Source organism: Thamnophis sirtalis, unplaced genomic scaffold, assembly GCF_051295495.1.
Source record: "Thamnophis sirtalis isolate CommonGarterSnake01/CBP01778 unplaced genomic scaffold, rThaSir2_p1.2 scaffold_4, whole genome shotgun sequence".
Classification (NCBI taxonomy): domain Eukaryota; kingdom Metazoa; phylum Chordata; class Lepidosauria; order Squamata; family Natricidae; genus Thamnophis; species Thamnophis sirtalis.
Genome location: NW_028261384.1, coordinates 56,810,841 through 56,835,267, shown reverse-complemented (window position 1 = coordinate 56,835,267; position 24,427 = coordinate 56,810,841). Strand labels below are relative to the sequence as shown.

At 37.9% G+C, this 24,427-nt stretch overlaps 1 protein-coding gene across 1 annotated transcript in view; it reads right to left on the bottom strand.

Annotated features, from left to right (window-relative positions):
• Window positions 1–24,427, bottom strand: part of SACM1L (SAC1 like phosphatidylinositide phosphatase) — a 45,128-nt gene that overhangs the window by 17,786 nt on the left and 2,915 nt on the right. Inside the window, exons 2-10 of the mRNA XM_087712969.1 lie at window positions 14,301–14,398; window positions 12,858–12,932; window positions 8,625–8,752; window positions 7,225–7,374; window positions 6,575–6,634; window positions 4,697–4,730; window positions 2,146–2,247; window positions 1,199–1,284; window positions 670–756 (exon numbers count right to left, since the gene is read on the bottom strand). Of these exons, the coding sequence (XP_087569095.1) occupies window positions 670–756; window positions 1,199–1,284; window positions 2,146–2,247; window positions 4,697–4,730; window positions 6,575–6,634; window positions 7,225–7,374; window positions 8,625–8,752; window positions 12,858–12,932; window positions 14,301–14,398 (820 nt within the window). The remainder of the gene's footprint in view (window positions 1–669; window positions 757–1,198; window positions 1,285–2,145; window positions 2,248–4,696; window positions 4,731–6,574; window positions 6,635–7,224; window positions 7,375–8,624; window positions 8,753–12,857; window positions 12,933–14,300; window positions 14,399–24,427) is intronic.

Here is a 24,427-nt window from a genome sequence, read left to right as displayed (position 1 = left end):
CCTTCTGATCGACAAGCTCAGCATCTTAGCCACTGAGCCACTGCACTCCTGAACATTAACATTAAGAGAAAGCAAAAGATAAATTTGATGCTGAAGTTTGCAGAAGTCTGGATAGAATATTTTTTTAGATACAAGAGGGAGCTAAAGACCACAATATTAGTAAACTAATATTGAAATATAAAATTTAATATAAAAGAACAAAGTATAATCAGTGGCCTTTTATAGCTAGTTTAATACAGAATATATTTTTCCTGGTATAAATATTACTTTGCAAAATGTAGTAATTTAAAATTTGTATTTTAATATCAAGAAAAAAACCATGCATGGGCATGTACACATACACACACGTAATAACAACCAACAATCTGATGAAATTTCAACATCTTTTAAGAAATTAATTTTATTTAATTTTGGAGATCTGCAACATCATCTTTAAGAAAGACAAGTATGCCATGCTGTTACAGGTCTGACACTACAAACTCTTGGTTTGCAGGATATTTTTCATAGGTTTCTCATGTTGACATAGTGAACCATATAAAGGTTGGAAACTGCAGCCTGAAGTTATGTATTGTTTAAGCAACCAACTTAAGGCAGTTTGCATAGGTATAAGGATGATGTATATTACACCTCTGCTGCAAAATGACAGGAAAAGATATAAAAAATACACACATGGTTTATTGTTTTGCTGATCTGTGGCTTTGGCTTATATTTGAGATTCGGTCTCTGTGACCAGAAAAAGGGAATTGATCCTCGTGTCTAGAAAACAAAGATAATAAGAAGTGAAACATACAACAAAATTAGCAAAACCTCCCGTCAATTTATTGTAAGATAAAATGCAGACACCTGTATTAAGATGTATAGGGCAAGAATTAAATTAGACAGACTAGACAAGCTGGGATGCCAGTGGTGGGATTCAAATTTTTTTACTACCAGTTCTGTGGGCTGGCTTGGTGGGCGTGGCAGAGGAAGGATAGTGTAAAATCTCCATTCTCTCCCTACTCCATGGGAAGGAAACTGCAAAATTCCTATCCCACACCCTGATCAGCTGGGACTCGGGAGGCAGAGAATAGATGGAGACGAGGCCAGTCAGAGGTGGTATTTACTGGCTCTCCAATCCTCAAAATTTCCACTACCGGGTCTCCAGAACTGGTCAGAACCTGCTGAATACCACTTCTGATCCCAGCATAATAAAAATTACCTGGACAAAAGAAGCTTTGTTTCCATTATAATGTACAATTTGTTCCGTTTCTACAAAGTTAGCTGCATGTCCTTCAGAATCAATACCTATGAAACAGGAAGCATTTAAAATATAGAACAAGCCTTATCTTCAAATCTTCAAATCTAGTTGAAAGCCATTTTTGTGACAGCTTTCATATAGTAATACCTATCCAACAAAACCAAAGTGTATCTTAGGACTCTTTAAAATGGTAATGCTAACCTATTTCTGTTAAGGGATCTAGTTGTTGTTTCATAGCTATGTTTTTAAGTAACTTATGGTTTAAGTAGTCACAAAGGGAAATACTTCTCTACCAATTATACCTGTAAAATGATAATAAAAATCCAGAGAACTATAAAACTGACTTCTAGGCATGCCACTTTGGAAATAAACTGAGAAAACAAATGAGATAACTGTGGCAGGCCTACAGAAGGGGTTTGTTCAAAGAAAAATAAAGGTCACTAAATATACTTGAATGTCTCTTCTGCAATATTCTTCTTATCCTTCCCTCAGATCCATTTATATAAAGGAAAATGTTCATTAATATATTTTGATTGCCACCCATCCTTCAAAGAGCTCAGCAATAATGTTAGGCTTCCTGGTTAAGAAGAAATCTGAAATTGTAGTTTTTCATATCAAATCTAATCTTCACTCTATTTTAAACACATTTTAAATTAAGCCTGCAATAAATGTTTTTGTGCAGGTGTGCCTGCGTGTGTGTGTGCACATTCTTAAAAGCAATCTATAACAGTTTGTCACTTACCCTTAACCAATAAAAAATAAATCAACACAGACAAATATTAAAAGTGCTATAAGAATTCTCTAGCAAAATCTCTCTTAGTACTGCCAGAAGACTAGCAATTTAAGAGAATAACTCACAAAGTATAATTTTTGCTTATATCTATGTAACAATTACAAAGAAATCTTACCCCTCACATAGTAGCGAACACCAGCTCTGAAACAGCTTCTTCGAGAAATTAGAATCCAGTCAAAGTATTTACCATTAATGGAACTAGTATGCATAATAACAACTGGTGTAAAACAGCTATTAAGGAATACAGGTTAACACTTACTGGAAAAAAAAATACATATTAGAATATTTAGTGGATATTATGAGCATAAAATTTTTCTGTATTCTAGTATAGAATGGTCAACATACAATAACTAGAAAAAATATCCTAACAAAAAGGGAGATGCATTTTTCACCCATTTTCAATTTAATTTAAAAAAAAAGGTGTTTCTTACTACTTACAAATAATTAATACATATTGAAGAAAGAGGTCGCCAAATAAGAAAGAATTTGATTAGGAAAGAAAACTATTTATTACATTTCTGCAGGCGAAGTCATTATCCTTTAATTTTTATTTATTTATTTTTCAAATTTATATAGCCACCCATTTCACAAAACAAGTGATTCTATGTACCACAAAGAAATCATATATATGTTAAATAAGCCTAACTAATAACATAGGTCCAATATTTTTGTGGTTTACAAAAATATCACATTAAAATTAAAAAGACTCAGATCTGACAGCTGAAGGATCAAGATGGATGCACCTTATAATAGGAAGAGAGTCGGTTAAAGTAAGCAAATATGAAATTTGTAAAGACATGTATTTGTTCATTTGTTTAATTTATATGCTGCCTTTCCTCCGGGTGTCCAAGGAGTATGTACAGTTGCAAGAAAAAGTATGTGAACCCTTGGGATTACATGGAGTTTTAAATGAATTGGTCATAAAATGTGCTCTGAACTTCATCTAAGTCAAAACAATAGAAAAACACAGTCTGCTGAAAATAATACTACACAAACATTAGATGTTGCCATGGTTTAATTGCACATAACATGTAAACATTCATAGTGCAGAGAGGAAAAAGTATGTGAGCCCCTAGCCTAATGACGTCTCCAAGAGCTAATTGGAGCCAGGAGTGAGCCAACCTTGATTCCAATCAGTGTGATGATATTGGATGTGTTGCTGACAGCTGTTCTGCCCTTTAAAAACACACACCTGTTTTGGGTTTACTGGTTTCAAGAAGCATTGTCTGATGTGAACCATGCCTTGCAGAAAAGAGCTCTCAGAAGACCTACAATCAAGAATTGTTGACTTGCATGAAGCTGGAAAGGGTTACAAAAGTATCTCCAAAAGCTTTGATGTTCATGTGTCCACGGTAAGACAGACAGTCTACAAATGGAGAAAGTTTAGCACTGTTGCTATTCTCCCTAGGTATGGTCGTCCTGTAAAAATGACTGCAAGAGCTCAGCGTAGAATGCTTCACAAGGTAAAGAAGAATCCTAGAGTGTCAGCTAAAGACCTACAGAAATCTCTGGCACATGCTAACATTTTTGTTGACACATCTACAATAAGGAAAACATTAAACAAGAATGGAGTACATGGGAGGACACCACGGAGGAAGCCATTGCTGTCCAAAAAAAATATTGCAGCACATTTGAAGTTTGCAAAAGAGCACCTGGATATTCTACAGCACTACTGGCAAAATATACTGTGGACAGATGAAACCAAAATTGAGTTGTTGGGAAAAACACACAACACTATGTGTGAAGAAAAAAAGGCACAGCACACCAACATCAAAACCTCATCCCCACTGTAAAATATGGTGGAGGGAGCATTATGGTTTGGGGCTGCTTTGCTGCCTCAGGGCCTGGATGGATTGTTGTCATTGATGGGAAAATGAATTCCAGAGTTTATCAAGACATTTTGCAGGAAAACGTACAACCATCTGTCCGCCAACTCAAGCTCCGCAGAGGATGGGTGATGCAATAGGACAATGACCCAAAGTATTCAAGCAAGTCCACACAAAAATGGCTTCAACAGCACAGAATACGCCCTCTGGAGTGGCCCAGTCAGAGTCCTGACCTCAACCCGATTGAAATGCTGTGACATGACCTTAAGAGAGCAATTCACACCAGACATCCCAAGAATATTGCTACACAAAAACAGTTTTGTGAAGAGGAGGGGTCCAAAATTACTCCAGATCGTTGTGCAGGTATGATCTGCAACTACAGGAAACGTTTAATTGAGGTTATTGCTGCCAAAGGAGGGTCAACCAGTTATTAAGTCCAATGGTTCACATACTTTTTCCTCCCTGCACTGTGAGTGTTTACATGTTATGTGCAATTAAATCATGGCAACATCTAATGTTTGTGTAGTATTATTTTCACCAGACTGTGTTCTTCTATTGTGACTTAGATGAAGTTCAGAGCACATTTTATGATCAATTCATGCAAAACTCCACGTAATCCCAAGGGGTTCACATACTTTTTCTTGCAACTATATAGCACTCTTTTCCCAAATTTTCCTCAAGTAGCAATCTTGTGAAGTAGGACTAAAATATGTTCTGAATTTTCACCTACAAATTGTCAAGATATTTTTCTCTTTCTCTATGTATCATTTACTAGAATTCATCTGAGAGCAATCCCTCATACCCACACTGAGTTTCTATGCCAGGCAAGCAAAAGGATACAACCATGCATAACTGGAACTGCAAATCTATGGAGCTAAAAACAGGAAAGTTAATATATTTAAAGAATCTGACCCATCTTCATCTACCATATTTCTTTCTTTCCTTCCTTCCTTCCTTCCTTCCTTCCTTCCTTCCTTCCTTCCTTCCTTCCTTCCTTCCTTCCAATTTTAAGACAGCCCACTTGCCAATGACTTTTTAGTCATTGGCAAGTGGGCTGTGGCATTTGGTCTCCATTACAATTGCTCCAGAAGTGGGGGGGGGGAATTAATTCTTAGTACTGAATAACTGAGTTTATCATTTTCAATTTGAAAATGAGTGCAGATAAGAATTCTATTTCTGAGTGATTAGGGAAATTTCATTTCTTTGTTGAAGAACAGATAGCTCTCAGAAATTTAGTTTAATAGGTATAGCTTAAAAGAAAAACTTCTCCAAAGCCTAAGTTATTTATGTTACATAATCTGCTATAGAAATCTGAGAGCAAGTTGGCCAGATTTGATGCATTTCCTGAAATCTTCTGATAATTTTTTTATTTATTATTATTTTCTTATTTTTATTTATTAAATTTATTGGCCACCTATCTTACCAAAGGGTAAGTCTGGGCATCTTACATTATTAAAAACATAAAACTAGACATATAAAATACCATAAAAATGAAATACACAACCCTAGCTAAAAGAGGGCATACAATACGTAGGTAGGAGATAGGATCTGTTATTACTCTTGCAACCATTCCAATGTGAACTCCCCCCCCCTGCCCTTTGAAGCCCCAAGTCAAGTGGCAGAATCAGAACTTCAAGCTCTTGCAAAAGTTCGGGACGGTAGGAGCCAACCTCACTCCAGGGGCAAGATGTTTCATAGGTTAGGAGCAATGCCAGAGAAGGCTTTTCTACTGGACCTCCCCAGCAGGAAAAAACTGGCCAATGGGGCATGCAACACGCCTCATCTGCCAGTATTGGCGGGGTGGGCAAATCCCAGTGGGATAAGATGGTCCCTCAAGTAGCCTGGACCTATGTCATGAAGGGCTTTAAAGGGATTACCAAAAAGTGCTTTTTGCACTCAAAAAGCAAACCAGCAGCCAGTACAGCTCCTGAAGCAGTGGTGCTATATGGGGCACCCTTAGGGCCCCCAAAACCATCTATGCTACCGCACTCTGAAACAGCTGTAGCTTCCAAATGCTCTTCAAGGGTAGCCCCATATAGAATCCATTGCAATAGTCGAAACATGAGATGACTAAGGCTTAAATGACTGAGTCCAGGGACTCCTGATCCAGGAGAGGCCGCAACTGGCTTATAACCTGAAGTTGTTCAAATCCTCACCCAGTTGTGAGTGCCCCCTGCTCTTTGAACAAGAGTCAAAAACCCAGGATAATCCCCATGTTGTGGACCGGATTTATCTGGGCTAGTGCCACCTTATCCAGAACTAAAGATGTCAAAGTCCATGCACCCAAAGTCAATTGGTCTTGGCAGGGTTCAAAGTCTATTGTCCCCTATTCAGGCCTGCCACATTGCCTGGAGGTTGTGTGGGCCTGGCTGGAGGACAATATATTTCGACTGAAACCTGCCAAGATTGAATGATTTAGGGTGCATGGAGTCCCAAGCCTCAAAGTTTTAAAAATGACATACTAAGCATAATTGATTGATAAAGCTAGTATAAATAAGCACACTGTATTGCTTCAGCCCATGTTTTCTTCTGATCTTGAGTCTCATGAAAATTTTCAATGAGCCATATGTTAACTTGTTTCTATCAATTTTTAGAACTACAGCAAATTATCTATGAACAAATCAGATAAGCCAAACAACTACATTAGAAGAGAATTAACAAAAAGCTATAAAGTCACAAATTAACATTTTGGAGATTATGCCCAGCAGAATGAACTACCTCAGGTTGAGCAGCAAGTTCTCTAAGAAGGTGTCCATTCCATACAAACCGTGGGTCTGCCTGTAAAAACAGAGATATAATTAAAAACCAAGTTAGAGCTATATTGTACATTTCAGAGTAGAATTATAGAAAGGTACCAGGAACAAAGCAAATCAAGATTTAATGCACGATAAAATCCTATCAGGTAATGGACTTTTTTCTTCTTCCTGCAGCTTTCCATTACAAATATGCTTCAGATTGCCTTCTAAATATTATAGATCAGATCTGAAGTAAGGATATAGATTTTTGGGAAACACCATGATGTTCTTTCCAATCCCACTAATTGAAGCAGTTTTATTAGTAGAAAAATGACATAAGAATTCAACTGATCTCCAAGGATGACTAAATAAGAAACTAACCCAATTTTTCCAGAAATATAAATTTAGGAAATGCACAAGAATATGGGGTAAACAAACAATGAATTCACAGAAATATTGAACAGACAATTTAAAAACCATCACACTTTGTTGAAACATTATACCTTGGTCACTATGACATTAAAAATTAAAACTGGCAGTTTAAAAACAAAGTGAATCTACTCAATATGCACACACTTTTTCTCTATATGTAATGTCTTGTTTTTCTAAAAAAATTGAAAGAAATATTCTTACCCTCTCTAGCAAACTCATTTCTTGAAACTCTGGACTGGTATTAGCCAATCGTTGCAAGGTGTGTGTCAAGTCATATGTTGTAGAGAAATAAAATCCATCCACACTCAATATATGACTAATCATTGCTAAGAAGACTTTATTATCTTGTAACTGATAAATGAAAAAGAATTGTTATTTACTTATTCTTGTCCCTTGTGTTAGTAGTAGTTCAAAAAATGTGATGAAGCATTTTAGCAGAAAATCTTCAAAAGTTGGGCAGGCAGAAATACAGCATTTCCACATTACAGTGCAATCCAGCTCCTTATAATAAAGATCATTAAAGAAATGCAACACTCCAGAAAAACTAAAAATATAATCATACCAGACCATATACTTCTTTATTGTTTTTATAAATACTGAATACTCGCTCTTCCCCAATTTTCACTAAACAACAATTCTGTTAGGTGGGTTGGGCTGAGACAGAGTGACTGGTTCAAAGTTATCTAGCTGGCTTTCATGGCTAAGGTGGGTCTAAAATCTTAGTCTCCTAGTTTCTAGACTTTCCCTCATACATACAGACACTCACAAATTGACAAGCTAATATGCTAAACTTAAAAGTAATCATACTAAAAATCTAAATTAAAAAATACAGGTAGACTTTGACTTACATTCATTTATTAATGATCGTTCAAAATTACAACAGCACTGAAAAAAGTAACGTGACCATTTTTCACACTTACAACCATTACAGCATTTCTATGGTCATGTGATCAAATTCAGATGCTTGTAACTGATTCATATTTATGATGGTTGCAGTGTTCCTAGATCATCTGATCATCTTTTGTGACCTTCTGTCCAGCAAAATCAATAGCGAAGGCAGATTCACTTAACAACCGTGTTACTAATTTATCAACTGCAGTGATTCGTTTAATAACTATGGCAAGAAAGTTCATAAAATGGGGCAAAGCTCACTTAACAACTCTGTCATTTAACAATAGAAATTTTGGACTCAGTTCTGATTGTACGTCAGGGCTACAGTATTATTATATATTATGTATTAGTATTATGCTAAAGTAGAAGAGCTTTTTTAGTTAAAACTACAAAACAGTCATTTTGGAATAGCTTTGAAACTGTTCAAGATCCAAAAACCACACAAATCACCCATATTACAAAATATCATGATGAAAATTCTTATATATGGCACAGAGGTTTAGTCTATAATGCATTTCAAATTGCATTGGAAAAGTCTGCTCTCATTAGGCCCTTTGAATCCCAATTAATGGATTAGCTGCTGAATTTCAGAGAAATTATATCTTCAACTTATCAGTAATCATGTTCTTACAAATTTAAGAGATTAAATATTTTCTTTTATTTTACATGTCCACAGGAAATTTGTGAAACATTCAAATATTAATTCTTACCTGAATATCAGTTAAATGTAGCATTGTTTTTTTGTAAGAGAGGATGTCAAAATCAATTGCTTTCCAGACTATATGATTGAAAAATTCACCTACTTTTCTCTTTCTTGTTATTACAATAAGGTATGTGCCTGTAAAATAACAAAATATGGGTCAGTTCTGATGATTGTTCTTTTATATCTCTTTTTTGTAAAAGAAAAAGGGAAAGAAGGATGGACAGAGGGAATAAAACTCATTTTCTCCCTTCTCCACATTATTCATACTGTTATTACCATCTTTGTTGCATCACCACCACATCCTTCCTTGAAGCAGACCATTACAGGTAGTCCTTGACTTACAATTCATTTACCGAGCATTCAAAGTTACCATAGTACTGAAAAAAGTGACTTATGACCATTTTTCACAGTCATCTGTTGCAGTATTTCCTTGGTCATGTGACCAAAATTCAGATCTTTGGGAACTGGTTCATATTTACAATGGTTTCAATATCCTGTGGTCAAATGATCATCTTTTTTGAACTTCTGAGTCAATAGGGAAGCCAGATTCACTTAACAATTTTGTTACTAATTTAATGTTAAGTGGTGATTCCTTAACAACTGTGACAAGAAAGGGCATAAAATGAGGAAAAACTCATTTAACAAATGTCTCGCTTAACAGCAGAAACTTTGGGCTAAAGTGTGATTATGAGTGGAGGACCACCTATATTAAGAACTATAATTTTCTTTTACCCCCAAGGATTTCCTACACCAAATATATATTCACAAACTGAGGTTCTGCTGAAATGCTAATATTCCAGGTTTCTAAAGCTCTCAATGAAAAAAAAAACATTCCAGCTATACATTTTTATCAATGGATACACAATTTAGGGTCTATAGCCTGCATATAGACTATCAGATACTCAAGAAAACCCTGCATTTCCCCCTAAATTTGGCTAGTGCCACCATTTCATTCTGATTCCTCACTCTTTTCTCCTTAACTCTTCCTCACTGGACCATTTCCAAAATCTGCTACGTCTCTTCTTCTTTTCTGCCAAAGGAAATGTATTTAGTACCTTTCTCTTCCTCTATATCAGGGGTCCACAAACTTTTTAAACAGGGGCCAATTCATGATCCCTCAGACTGGTGAGGGACCAGACCGGCTGGGTGGACATGACTAGGTCATCATATAACTGAGTGAGCGTGGCCAATTTAACAGTCTATTTTGCCAATTTAGCAGTCCATTAAACAATACACAGCAGCCCCCTTTTCTATTCTTCTTTTTAATATTGCATGAAGTTGTTGCTCTAGGTTTATTAATTTACTGGGGGGGAATTGGCAATGCTTGGGGAAAGAAAGGCATGCTTTCCACAGGTCTCATGGCTATTTAAAAAGCCAGCTAATGTCATTGGTGTTGGGAGATTCATTGGTGAGGTGATAATGACTGGCTGTGCGATGTTCACTGAGCAGTAACTGGAGTTTGTAAATTGACAAGGTGTGGTGAGTGTTAACAAAGATGTCATGAACAAAAGGCTGGTTATGGTAACAGGGTGGTCTAAGCTCATTGGGCTGTAGATGTTAACCGTGCTCAAAACATTGGCTGGGCTTCTCATATTCATTGCAGCAGTCACAGTGCAATGAGCTCCTCCTTTGGTACTCCCCCAACCCCAATTGTCAGCAGCTGTGCCGCTTTCTCTGGGGAAGCAGCCAGGTCTTGGGCGTGTCTTTTCGCAGCCCCTTCATGGGTCCCCCACTTGTTATTTCCTGCAGGCCGACACTCCCTGCCCTACATCACCTGCCTCCAGAGCTTGCACCAGAGTAGCTAGGCCCATCATGCAGGTGGCATCAAATATGGCAATTTTTCTGCAGGCTGCGGCAGTTGTGCCTCCAACTGCATGGCGTCCTTTCATGCAGTCGCCTCCTCGCCACTCCAGGCCAGGGCCAAAGCAAGCCCTTCCACCTGGAGCTCTGCCCAGGGATGCAAGGCCAGCAGAATGCGGTGCTTCGCCACTTTAGTTCCCCTGGCAGACAGAGCACTCATGAGCCGCAGCCAAGGCCAATCATTTGGGATTGCAACAGAACAAGCAACTGAAGCTTGTCTCCTCTGCTGGAGTGCCTGCCTTCCCTCCCCCAGTTCTCGGAAGAGCCACACGCCGGCCCTGGGCGCCCGAGGGAAGCACCAGGTGGCCATTTCGAAAGGGGCGGGAACAGTTAATGCAGTGGCCAAGCCATGGGACACATTCTGAATCTCCTTGGTTGGGGCACCTTCCTGTGAATTGCTGCCCAGCCTGGGTGTTTGGAAAAACAAGACACTGCAGAAAGGGAAAGGGGAGAGGAGGAGGAGGGGGGGGCATTACCCGGAGGCCAGCTGGCAGATAAAAGCTGCACGGCTCTGCCATAGTTCTTTTGGGCGAGCCGTCCCTATGTGGCTCTCCCGTTCCTGCCCAAACTGGCCCGGAAGCAGTGTGTCATCTGTCCTTGGCCTACTCCCACCCAGACGCGGGCTTCTTGATGCGAGCAGAGACTGCTGGTTGGAGCAAGGAGAACTGCAGCTTGTCTGCCATGGCTGCAAGTGCCAAGGCGTACTTAGAATTGGAAGAAAAGTGTGTACGGCTGTTACAGAAAGAACCAGAGCAATACCCGGCAGTTTGGATGAGAAGGTGCAAGCAAGGTGGCGGCTGCTCTCGCCAGTAACTGAGCCGACCGCACCAATTGGAGTAAGGCAGGATTTGGGGGTTGCAGCCAGCTGGGAAAGGTGAACCACTGCCCAGCCCAGAGCAGGGCCTGAAAGGTAGTTGAGCCTTGCGGTGTCCATCCCCCCAAAACCCAAAATGGCCCTTTGGCCTAGAACGGCAGGCCAAGAGTGGATTTCCCTCCCCATTCAGCCCATGGAGTTCACACCACTCTGCTCACTGCGGCTGCCTGTGAAAGGCCCGTACTCAGCCGAAGGGTGGGGGCTGTTGGATGGGCAGGGTGATGTGAGCGGGGCAGTTTCATGGTCCCGCACAGGCTGGATTAATTGCTTTGGTGGGCCATATCCGGGCTGCCAAAGGCCGGGCTGTATCATAGGCTGTAGTTTGAGGACCTCTGCTCTATATCATTTTCTGAAACAATGTTCTTTTCTTTGTAATGTTAAAATTAATATCCACTCTTACCTTTCTGATATGAGACTATCTTGTTTATATTATGATAGTCAGAGATATAAAAATTGCACAATCCTTTTCTAATCTGTTTAGCATTTCAGGTCAGCAAATAAAGTATTCTCCTCTGTGTATAAAAAGCTATACTGCTATAACATAACCCACAGTAGGATATACTGATTACATGCAACATGACTTTAAGAAGAGGGTCTATTACTACTAAAGTAGTAAAATTGAATTGCATGAGGAAGATGGTTGCCTGTGACAGCCTTTTTAGTGAGCTCCTTATTCTCCTGTAACAGTTTTTATATGGCTGTAAATTTTTTATTTAATAATAATTTATATATATATACACATATATATCGCTGATAAACGGATAAGAGCCTGTGGCCTAATGGCTAAGATCTTTGCCTAGTATGCCTAGTGTGCAATATAGCCCAGGTTCAAATCCCAGTAAGGGTATGGCTAGCTGATGAGAGCTAAATAGCTTGAAATAGATCTATACTAGTCTCCCTTTATTTATTTATCAGCATAAATATAACATATATATATATATATATATATATATATATATATATATATATATATATATATATATATATATATATATATATATATATATATATATATATATATATATATATATATATATATATATATATATAATGTTAATTAGGTTTAACTAATGTTAGGTTTTTGGATTTAGGATTACATAAAATTTAGGTTTTAATTGTGAGTTCCAGAATTTAACAGCATTTGTTGATGCTGTGGGAGTATGTTTTAAATCCCCTCCCTATTTTTAAAACCACCCAAGGATGCAGAAACAAAGGCCAGCAGCAAAAACAAAACAAAAAGTCTTTAAAAGAAAACTTAAAAGGAGACATAAATTGGAATTGCAGTCGGGAGGAAACACAAACACAGAAAAGGACTTATAAAGAACTTATTTAAATAATGGATTCTGCAAGTAAGTCATCTTCTTTTTGCTCTCCCCCCTTCATAACCTCACTAAATAAGCCCTCTTCCTTGCTGGATTGGGAGGAGGATGACTTCAATAAGGTAAAATAATAAGTTTTCAGTTTTCTGGTTGTAATTTTATTTCACTTCTTCTGAAAGCCTCATACCTGCCACCAGACGGACTGTTCCCAAAATACCACATATTTGCCTGGTAATAGCTGAAGGTGGAACATCTTTTTTAACTGCAAAAGAAAAACAGCATGAACTGCCATATGAAATATTGCAAGAACACTGTTTAAATTACACCATGTATGTAATAATTACCATTTTATTAAAATGGAGCTTTAAAAATAAAAAGGAGTACGAAGTATTTTAACATGTCATATGCATATCATATATTTTTATTTACTTAAAATTCCAGGTTAAAATTTCAAAATCAACACTTCATTTAATAATAACTGATATTAGTACTACATCATAATCAGACTTCAACATACTTACAACAGACTCAAAGAAACCTGTGGAAATTAAACTAATAATTATTAATATCCCTGGTTTAAACGAGTCTATTTAGTATGAAACATCCAGATAAAAACTCATGTCTTCTCTATGAAAGATTGTGTGTGGCTGGATAAGACTATTTTTTGAACTATATAAGATAATTACCCTGGAGGCACTAATTGAAAACAGAAAACAACCAGGGGAATAAATAAAATAATTAAAATGCCAATAATAAAGAATGTAAATTAGAATTATCTAAATCAAGCTTCTACATACAACATGGGTTATGTAGCAGCCAGAATTTCCTGCCAGTAATTAAACTAATTAAATAGTCCTTTTCAAAGAAGTCTGGACTTATTATTCAGGCTTGGATCATTATTATTATTATTATTATAAGAAGAGGCAAGGTGGCGCAGTGGTTAGGGTGCAGTACTGCAGGCCACTTCAGCTGACTGTGATCTGCAGTTCAGCGGTTCAAATCTCACTGGCTCAAGGTCGACTCAGCCTTCCATCCTTCCAAGGTGGGTGAAATGAGGACCCAGCAAGTTGCTGACTCAATTTGCTCAATTTGCTAAAAAATCTGTAAACTGCTTAGAGAGGGCTGAAAGCCCTATGAAGCGGTATATAAGTCTAATAAATAAACAAACAAATAAACAAACAAACAAACAAACAAATAAATAAAATATTTCAGGGATTTCTAGCTGAATCTCTGTGGAAAGCAAAAACATAACTGAAGTGCCAAAACCAATACAATAAAACACACATCTCATATCCTTTCTGCAGTAAGTGCCTAGCAGATCCACATGTAGCTAACTCTACAAAGGAGTCCTTTCCCTCCTGATATGCACAAGCCAAGTATCTTCCTACCTTAAATATTACCTGCAGTGCTAATCCCTAGTAGTACATTAGCTTCTACAATTTTGATGACATTTGCATTTTCACATTGTGCAGGTAAATGAAAATATGTAACTAGGAATTTTGAGGAAAATATGTTGTGAATGAAAAAAAACAAGGAATGGTATTAATATTAGTGTAATATTAACATCATACTGATGTTTTAGAAAATTTTTCTACAAATAAGAATACCACATTAGAAAATGAAAAAATACCTGCAAGAGTAATTTCTGTGGACACTCTGTCAATGGTAAGTACATCATTTGCTCCATCATCACAAGCTTCCACATAAAATTTCTCTGGTGTTATGTGTCTAAGATACAAGAAAGGTATAAGATCACAGACAAGCAGCAAATTTTAATATTCTGAAGAATATACTTTCATAAAGACTAATACTAGCAATCTTTGGAATGTCATATTTCCATTTTGCACAACCGTAAAAGCAAACAATGATTACATGATATTACCCATTTTAAAAAGTTCAGAATCATTTAATATAAGACTATTTGATCCTCAAATGTTTGTGGCAAAGTATTGAAACAGTATGAAATTCAAAAGTTTTGTTATTATGCAGCATCTGTTCTGTCATTTAAATTGTTCTATTGGAGTTTATTAATTCTGTTGCCATAAATTTTTGCTCCATCTACTTGATTGGTCAATTCTTTAGTTTGTCTTTCCTTCTTCTCTCTAATATGTTTCTAATTTACCAATATAGTTTTAGTCTTGATGTAGAATAAGTAGCAAAAAATAAAATGTAAAAAATTACGTGTGTGTGTGTATGTGTGTGTGTGTGTGTGTGTGTGTAGATATATCAAAATGGGTGCAAAATGGTGTGATCTAATAAATGTTTAAATAGATCTGTAATCATTTATTCATTCATTGGTCAGGGGCAAGTCAAAAAGTTTAAATAATTTAAATTACACACCTTTTTCTTTGCCATAAAAACAACTACCATAATAGATTTTCATTTTTATGTTCATTGAAAATGGCATGATCCAGACAGTTAAAAAGAGGATTTCAGCTCCAATTTCTATGAAAACAAATGACTATATTTTATTTAGCATAAAAAATAAAGCATAATAGAAAATGTTTATTGTCAGTAAAATAACTGAAATATTCTGTTTCAAATAAAGCAATACGAAATGATAAGCAGAAACAAGCAGGGCCAAAACGATTTCAAAATGATAAACACAGAGAAGTAGATTTCAAGAGTATGTTATTCAAAATAATAAATTAGCTATGTTTTGTTAAAATAGAAGTTGCGTGAATATGGAAGAAAATCAAAGTTTAAAAATACATGAACTTGATACATAAGATAACTTCACACATCTGAATCCATTGTGCTAACAGAAGACTAATACACTCATACTGATCACAAAGAGTATCACCACAGATGATAACTCTGGCCATTAGCCAGACTTTTTGATACTGCTGCAAAGATAAAACATGGGAAGAAATCCCATTTGCACTGTCTTGCACAAAAAAAGTAATACAAATGTAATAAAAACCACAACTTAAAAGTTGCAGTAAGTAGCAGCATCTACCTATTCAAGGTTAATCTCAAAATACTGGGGTAGGAGATTACCAGGAAATCCCAAGAGCTGCAAATTAGATTGAGAAATTATGAAAATTCCTCATTGATAAAACCATTTCCAAAACTAGGTCTCCCATAATTTCTTATATTAATCTTCTATCTTCCTTCAGATGTTGAAGGCAGCATACTGATTGACATGCCCCCAACACATGTCAATCAGTATCACCTACTTTTTTTATTTTCACAATAACCTTATAAGAATGAAATAAATCACTGACCTAAAGTCACTCAGTGAGCTTTACTACTGAAAGAGGATTTAAAGATTGTCACCTGTATCCTACTATAGTGGTCTAATCATGATCAGTAGTCAACTTGGCAAATAAGTTGCTTCATTTTGTTCTTTCTGCTAGATAGGATAATGAAGCAATAAGATGAAGGAAACATTTAGAGTCTAATGCAAATCAGATTTAGCTCTGGATATATGACAGTTGTGAACAAGGACACAACTCTGAGATTATTTTAAAAAATGAGCCTCATCCTACACTAGAACCAAAATTACAGTGGCCTTGAGGGACTTTATTTATTTGCAAAGTGAATTAATATAAATAATTTATAATATTAATGTTCTTGGCTCCTTGTCATTCCCCTAACTAAAAACTAAAGGCACAAATTCAGTAATAATAAACATATAAGACTGGATCCTATTTTGTACATTAAGTTTTTCATTTCTCCATATTACCATTAGAAACTAATTGCAATAGTTTTATAGGTTATGCTTCCCAAATAGAAAGGTAGATAATGCATGTTGCATACTAAAACTATTGTCAAAGGAGCTTATTCCTGTTTTTCAGGATAATGATATTTCACACTAACACTGAATTCAAATGAAACCCTAGCATAATGTCATCTTCAAAACCGTTGCAATCCAAATGCTTATTTTTATGAGATATAACATACTACAATCTTCTAAAGATAATACAGATCTTGATATGACACCCAAAATATAATCAAGTTCTTTCATCAGTCTAAAATATAGATGTCCAATCTTCTGGCTTGCCTAACCTGCACTGAGTGAAGAGGAATTGTCTTGGGGCACACATAAAATATATAATATAGTTAATGTAAATAAATCACATAATGTTGTACAATCACATTAAATGTCTAAGAGCATGTAAAGCCTATGGGCCTCACACTGGAGAAGCCTGATCTTAAATAGGCCAGATAGGTTATTAACTTGGCTTTGCCATCAGGTTGTGAGTCTCAAGGAACTAGCGAGATCTTGTGATGGTTTCACTGCTGATCAAATCTCTTGAGGTTTTTTTTTTTTAAAAAAAACACCAATATGACTGCATTGGACATATTTATTGTTCTTGTCCTTTTTGTTATTGTGTACCACCCAGAGACATTTCTTGTGAGAGGGGTAGCCATATAAGATGGATGGATGGATGGATGGATGGATGGATGGATGGATGGATGGATGGATGGATGGATGTTAGAGAGAAGCTAGATGTTAGATATAGAGATTTCAAAAAAAGCCAGATCTAATATGACCTGAAAACAATTTTTCTCTCATTTTCCTAGCATTGCCTTCATGTGGAGATACATTAAAGTCAACACTTGAGTTATAAAAATGGTATTTCCTCTTTATACCAACAATATTCGAAGAAAAATGTATGAAATCTATTATACTTTTGTCATCTATTATATTACAGGCAAAATCAGCAGATCTATTGTAGATGTGTTTAGGAACATTGACCAGAGATCTCTGGTCTCTAACCAGCATTCAACTTACTGTATTTTTCTGTATTCAGTGTATAAAACACATCCAGATTTTCACTCTCTTTTTTGGGTGAAAAAGGTGCATTTTATATTCCAAATATACGGTAATCATTTGTGTCCCAGCCTTTAAAATCACTCTTATTTTTTTAAAAAAAATCCTTTCAAGCAAATTACTTTCTTCTATTTTGAAACCAATCTTTCTCTAGATCTGAAGGAACAGAGAGGAGAACAGACCATCAATGTTTTAATTGAGAAGAAAGAATTGTATTTCAATCAATCTCCCCCTCCTTAAATAAAAAGTGTCCAGAGTCTATTTCAATTATCCCACTCTATCGGACCTAATTATTTGTACAACTGTAGGGTGATCTGTCTTTTTTGACTTTGGGTTCTTCCACTATTTCACCTTATTTTAAGCTGTGTGAAAAAGTCCTGCACGCTTTCAGTTTTAAGCTGTATTTACATGTTTAATCAACTTTTCACTCATAGAAACAACACAAAATTAGTACTTTGATGAACATTTCTGTAGTCAGATTGAGAGGCATAATTTTTATTAATGTAACTAAAGTCTTTTTTTGAGTGAATTTATGTGCTAAAACAAACACAACTTGAATTTTCGAGAATGTTAGGATCGAAAGTAGCCAATCAGCAGCGAGCTTTGGCTGACCAATCAAAATGCACAGAGGCTAAATCTATGAGCCAATCAATGTTCATACTCTCTGATTATAAATAGGCATGAATAGCATCGAGAAATTTAATTTAGCTCTGGCTGCAGGCAAGGATGAAGGCCTTTGCTTTCACCAGTACTGAGCAGCGGCATCGCATCATTGTGCTTCATGAAGAGGGTTACTCCTGTACAGAAATAGCCACGAGAGTGAAATGCCATCCCCACCACAGTGAGCAGAGTAGTTGAAAAATACCAAATAACTGGTTGAGTTGATGATAGGCTCCGCTCTGGAAGACCAAGAAAGTTGACAAAATGGCAAGATCAGGCTCTGCAATGCATTTTGATGGCTGACAGGAAAGATTGAGATTGTGATTTGTTTTATTTATATGCCGCCCTATTCCCGGCGGGACTCAGGGCTGCGAACAACTCAAGGGGAAGCTCGCCTCACCTCAGATTACAAGAATTTGGAGTGAAACATGTGATGTAAAAGTGTGCACCAGCACATTGCGTCGCAGACTGCTTGTCAAAGGACTCAAAGGCTACAGGGCTCGAAGATGCTCACCACTCTTGTTGATGTGTATGGGCCAAAAAGTATGCCAAGTGGACCAATGAACAATGGGCCAAGGTCATCTTGTGACGAGAGCAATTTGTACTTGATTGGGAATCAATGCAATAAGTATGTCAGAAGATTTCTAGCTGAAGAATTTAGGCCATACTGCCTGAATCTATCTGTGAAGCATCCATTGCACGTGATGATCTGGAGCTGTATCGTTGCTTCTGGTATTGGTTGGATATAAATCGTGCAGGGAAGTATAAGCTTTTTGCAACTTGGTGCTGTTTGGATGGGGATTGTGAATTTTCTTGCATGCTTACAATGCATGCTTACAATGACTATGAAAACAAATTAACTGATGCATACTCAGTGGCGTAGGTGTTGCAATTAATTACTAAGGCCGATACTAGTGTTTTGTTAGCAATTTTATTGTTTGTGGCCCTGAAAAGGACTGTTTAAATAACCAAACATGGTTACTAATATGAAATTGGGCAGCCCTTATTGCTTATCACCAGGCGGCATCACTTCGGCATAGACTGGATAAGTCTTTGCACGTGATGTTTGGTGACAGGCTGCAATAATGGATTCAATCAGCTCCTGCTTGGTCTTCGGATGCTTTTTGCTTATTTTGTAACCAATCTTGGCCCACAAATTCTTAATTGGGTTTAAATCCAGGCTTTAAACTGGCCAATCCAGGAGTCGAACACCATGCTTCTTCATCCACTGCTGGACGGACTTGGCTCGATGACAAGGAGCGTTGTCATCCTGGAAGTAAAAGTCCTTCCCTACAAGTTGCTGAGTTGAAGGAAGCATGGTCTTTTCCAGGACTTCAATATACTGCTTGGAATTCACGATTTTCACTTAAAAACCACTAGTATTTATTTAAATATAACAATACTTACATAGCAACATAAAATATCATAAAATTAATGGCCTATCCAAAAAATGTCATAAACCGTAAACCTTAAACCATAAAGTGTGCAGGACTTTTTCACACAGCTGTATATGCCATCAAACATATATACCAATTCTTTGCAATCACATAACTATTTTCTCCATGATGATCTCTGACTTCTTCTTCAGGCCTTCCAATAGTGCAATCATTGATAATATAACTGAATCTATGTACCTTAGTGCTAGTCATCCTACTCTTCTGTTTCCTTCCACTTTACCCAGCATTAAACCCTTCTCCAGAGCGCTACAACTTTGCATAATACTGTATGTCCAAAACATGATCACTGGACAAGATTTTGTTCCCCAAAGGTTTGGGACTTGAAAACTTCTGACAAGTTTCTGACAAGCTGAATGTTTAACAGAGCTAAAGGTGTTTTGCTGTCTATTTTTGTTTGTATTAGGTATCTGATACATGTCGCTGTAGTGTCCAACAATAGCCAGCATTGATGGATTCTAATTGCCCTGATACTCTTTTTCCATTATAGTAATGTCCTAGTGAAACTTTTCACCATGTTCATTACTGACTGTACTTATATTTTTTGGGGGAAAAATCCAAGTGTAAATGTAGAAAATGAATCTTCAAGGACATGTAGCCCTTCACGGTGTTGTATACTCTAAAAAATTTGTCCATCAACTGAATATAGTTTGGTGCTCCGTAGTTGCCAAGAAATTTCTCAATATCATCCTTGAATGCTTTCCAAAATATTTTGGGGGGGGCTTTACTAACAGATCTTTGAACTATTTGTCATTAATGGCATATCTGATCTGTGGTCCAACAAAAATGCTGTTCTTAATCTTAGTTGTTCCTGGAAATATAGGTCTCAAATCATGAAAATTTCATCTTCCTTCTTCATTGCTTTCTCACAATTTTTTAAAGAGCTTAAGTTCTATTTGAAGCACAGCCAAAATATCTTTGTCGGGCCAACAAGCAGTTCATTTGCCACATTTTTCTACCCTGGAATCAAATTATTTCAGAGGCCTTGTCTTGATACAACAAAAGTACAGTTCAGACATTTTCTTAATAAGTCCAGTCATAGTGTGTCTTGAGGCTTAAAGCATGTACTCACCACAAATATAGCAGAACGGACCACAGCTGTTCTGACATTGGTGAGACACTTCTGAGATTACCAATCATCCTTTAGCATAGCAAGTCTATACTGGCTTGTTATGTAAATTACATACATCTAGACAATGATAGCCTTGAAACAATCAGATCAAAATATATGGAAACCAATATCAACATAATAAGTAGTGTCTATGCATGTGAGCTGCTTTTCTATCTTTCTAAGCAGCATCCATTTTAGGAAGTTAGCACCCACCCCTCTCCTACAAGAATGAAATATATTGAAAAGGAAGAATATTATATTTCCCTAGATAAGAAATGGAGAAACATGTTTTTAGGCAGGAAACAAGACTCACTCTTAATACCTCCCACTTTCCTTAATAGACCATTAAAATGCCCAAGCCAGTTTATTCTACATAATAAAAGAGTTCTCCCCTTCAGCTCTAGGGCTCATCACATGGCACCTGGAAACTCAAACTTGAACTCAAAACAAACCTAGAGAGCTGCCCCTGCATGGCCCCATGGGAGTCTGACAACCAATCAGAATACGTTTCTTACACAGGAACAGGAACCAGAGAGATGGGGCCAAACAGAGCATAAAAAACCAGCAAGCCCCTTTTTTCTCTTTTTTTTCTTCACCAAACATCTTGAAGCATGTGATCAACTTTTCTGTTCAGGACCTCAAACCATGTGGTCCTGTCCACCATTAAACTATCTTTCCAAGCAGCTTCCATTTTTCCAGTGTCTTTCCCCCCCACTTGGAACTGAATCCAGGAGGACATTTCTTCCAACCATCCAGTGCAAGCATGCCTGGGCATGCCCAAACTGTACAATTCCACAAATGTTATGCAATATGCCCATTATGCATACTTGGATATGCATTAGATCACAAAGCATCTTATAACACAAGTAAAACTTAAAATTTATATAAGACAATGCAAAAAGAGATTTCTATAAAATAATACATTAGAGGTTACATTACAGGTTATTTTCATGATTAAGAGCCAAAAATCCATAGATACATCCAAAAGCATTCCGGAAGCAAAATTATTGTTGCCCAGTGTAATTTGTTTCTCAAAAGAAAACTTCCAGGTTTGTTTGTTTTTTTTTTTTGGTTTTTTTTTTAATTATTATCCATTGCTTTGTTTTCTGGCATCCACAATATTCTCAGGAATCATTTTTAACACCAAAGTTCAAAAGCAGTATTACTCTTTTTGTTTCTTCAAAATTCAACTTTTACTTCCATAGAATACCACACTTGCACTATTCTGATATTTGTAGCTATAGATCAGAACAGCATCTGAATGTTGTTTTTCAAATTATTTTTTTTAACTTGGGACCCAAGAAAGACATGAAATCACAAACAAACCAGCCTGGAAAAAGAATGCAGAGCCCTGAATTAAGACAGGTGTCACTAGTGTTATAGATTGATAGGTGGTTTTTAAACTGACCAGTGACATGCTGGAAGTGGAAAGCAGCAAAGCCAGAAGAGGAAACTACCGTGTTTCCCCAAAAATATGATCTACCCTGAAAACAATGTCTAGCCTGATTTTTGAGATGGGCCTAATATAAGCTCTACCCCAAAAATAAGCCCTAGTGAAGGGGTTAGATGTGGCCAGCAAAGGAGGCAGCGCTTCCATTCCCTGATCACCTCATGGAGGCTCAGTCCATTAATCACAGCTCCAAGGAATAGCTGGGGCCAGAAGCTGCCTCTCATTCTGTCTCTCTGGGCACATGGAGGTGTTTCTAGTGCATTCTTGCCAGCCCCGAACCTCCCCGCAGTGCCAGGCAACCTCGCAGCCAAGGACCCCTTTTTTCCACAACTCACCTTGTAGCTCTAGAGCATGCGTCGACCACGGTTTGTGCTCTACCAAGCCTGGAGCTCAGGTCTTGCTCAGGATGCTTCTACAAGGCAGAAAGCCATGCAGCATGTCGGAATCAGCTCCCCCCACCTCTGCCCGGCTGCTGGGACTGCTGCACCTGCTTCTTCTGGCCTTGCCTGGTCTCACCGCCATCCTGGCTGCACTGCTCTCAGCAGCCCTGCTGGGCTGCTCCTGCCTGAAATGGGGCAATTCAGTCCATATCTCCAAAGCACCTCTCCCATTGCTGGTCTGCCAGGGCCCCCTTCACCAGCAATTGCACTGCCCTGTGTGAGCTCTGTGGTGGCCCTGCAGCAGGAAGGAGGATTGCTCCGAAGCTGTGGCAAAGAGTTGCACTTGGAGAATTCTACAGATTACATTTCTGAAATGTTAACTTTTAACATTGTACTCACAGGAAAATCTCCCCCTCCAATCAAGGTTTGATTTTGGTTTCTGTGAAGCTTTATGCTGAGAAAGGTCCATGCTTTCTCCTTCTCTTCTTCCCCCACCTCTGGCTGTCCATCTCAGCTTTTGCAGACAACCATCCACTGGGGGTGGAGGCTTCCTATCGTAGGGTACAATCGAACTTCCAACTTCCAGGGAAGCTGTGGAGAGTTTTGGGAGTTGAAATCCCCAAGTCTTAAAAGTGGCCAAGCGCTGCCCATGCTGCCGTAGCCTTGCAGGACTCTTCGCCCTCCTGGCACCACTGCTCTTAGCTGTCCTGCTGAGCTATTCCTGTGTGGCGTGGGATGACTCATCCCAGATCAAAAATCTTTGGAGCTCCACCGGCCTGCCAGGGCCCCCTCAAAAGTGGCTGTCAGTAGAGCCATGCCACCTGTGCCGGCTCACTCGCCACTGCCTTTGGAGCACTGAGCGCCAGCCTGCACATCGACTTGGTGCTACAGATGCCAGGCCCACAGCTATGAGTCTGGCACTCTTCGGACCCTGGCAGCAGCATGGGCAGTCATGGCTAGCACAGCACTCGCCGTTCCCGAGAAGTGTTCCAGCAGCAGCTGGGCTAGCAGGTAGTGCAGTTGGAGGCCGGGACATGCTGAGAACTTCGCCCGTTGCAGCCACGGCAAGCAGACAATGAGTCTGAGAGGGTGCGGCTAGCAGTCACTGTGTTGCCGCTTCCATTGGCCTCCATGCTCACTGCCTCCTGCATGTCAAAAAAATAAGACCTCCCTAAAAATAAGCCTGATTGCTTATTTTCAAGCCCAAAAGAAAATAAGACTGGGTCTTATTTTCGGGGAAACATGGCATTATTGTTTTCTATAATGAGTAGTACATTCACCAGTGAGGATAACACCATTCAACAGTGACTCAAAATATAAATATAAAAGGTGGGGATTGCAAGAGGGACAACAAAAATTTTTACCAGCATAGAGATCAACATAATTTTTGTTTGGCCAGCAATTTGAGACATAATAAAAAGTCCAATTTCGTTCACATAACTGTTATATTTACATTTTAACAATTTGTTCCATAATGTGAAATCTCTAAATTGCCATTTACTTATCTTTTTCTCAATATACACAGTTCCATACTTTGAAAGCCTTTTCTTTCTGGCAACTAATTCCAGCATTAATATATTCACAACGTTTTTCTTCCACAGTCCTATGAAATTGTCTACTTCTGAACCCCAGCATATTCTTCTGCTCTAGTTCTTGGGTTCAGAATTATTCTGAAAGTTTGGTTCTTTCAAACTGGATTTTCTCTTGTATCAACAAAGTCTGAAGTAATCTGGCTTTGAAAGCGATCAGCCTAACAGCTGTGGGAGACTGGCAAAGACAATGCATAATGCTTTAGGAGGGAGATTCTCAATCAAGATGCAATCCTTCTACTCCATCAGGTAATTTTTAAACATGAGTTTCAACACTCATCCATTTACCTGCTTCCTGTTCTATCTGATATAATCGTATAAAAGTCTGCATTT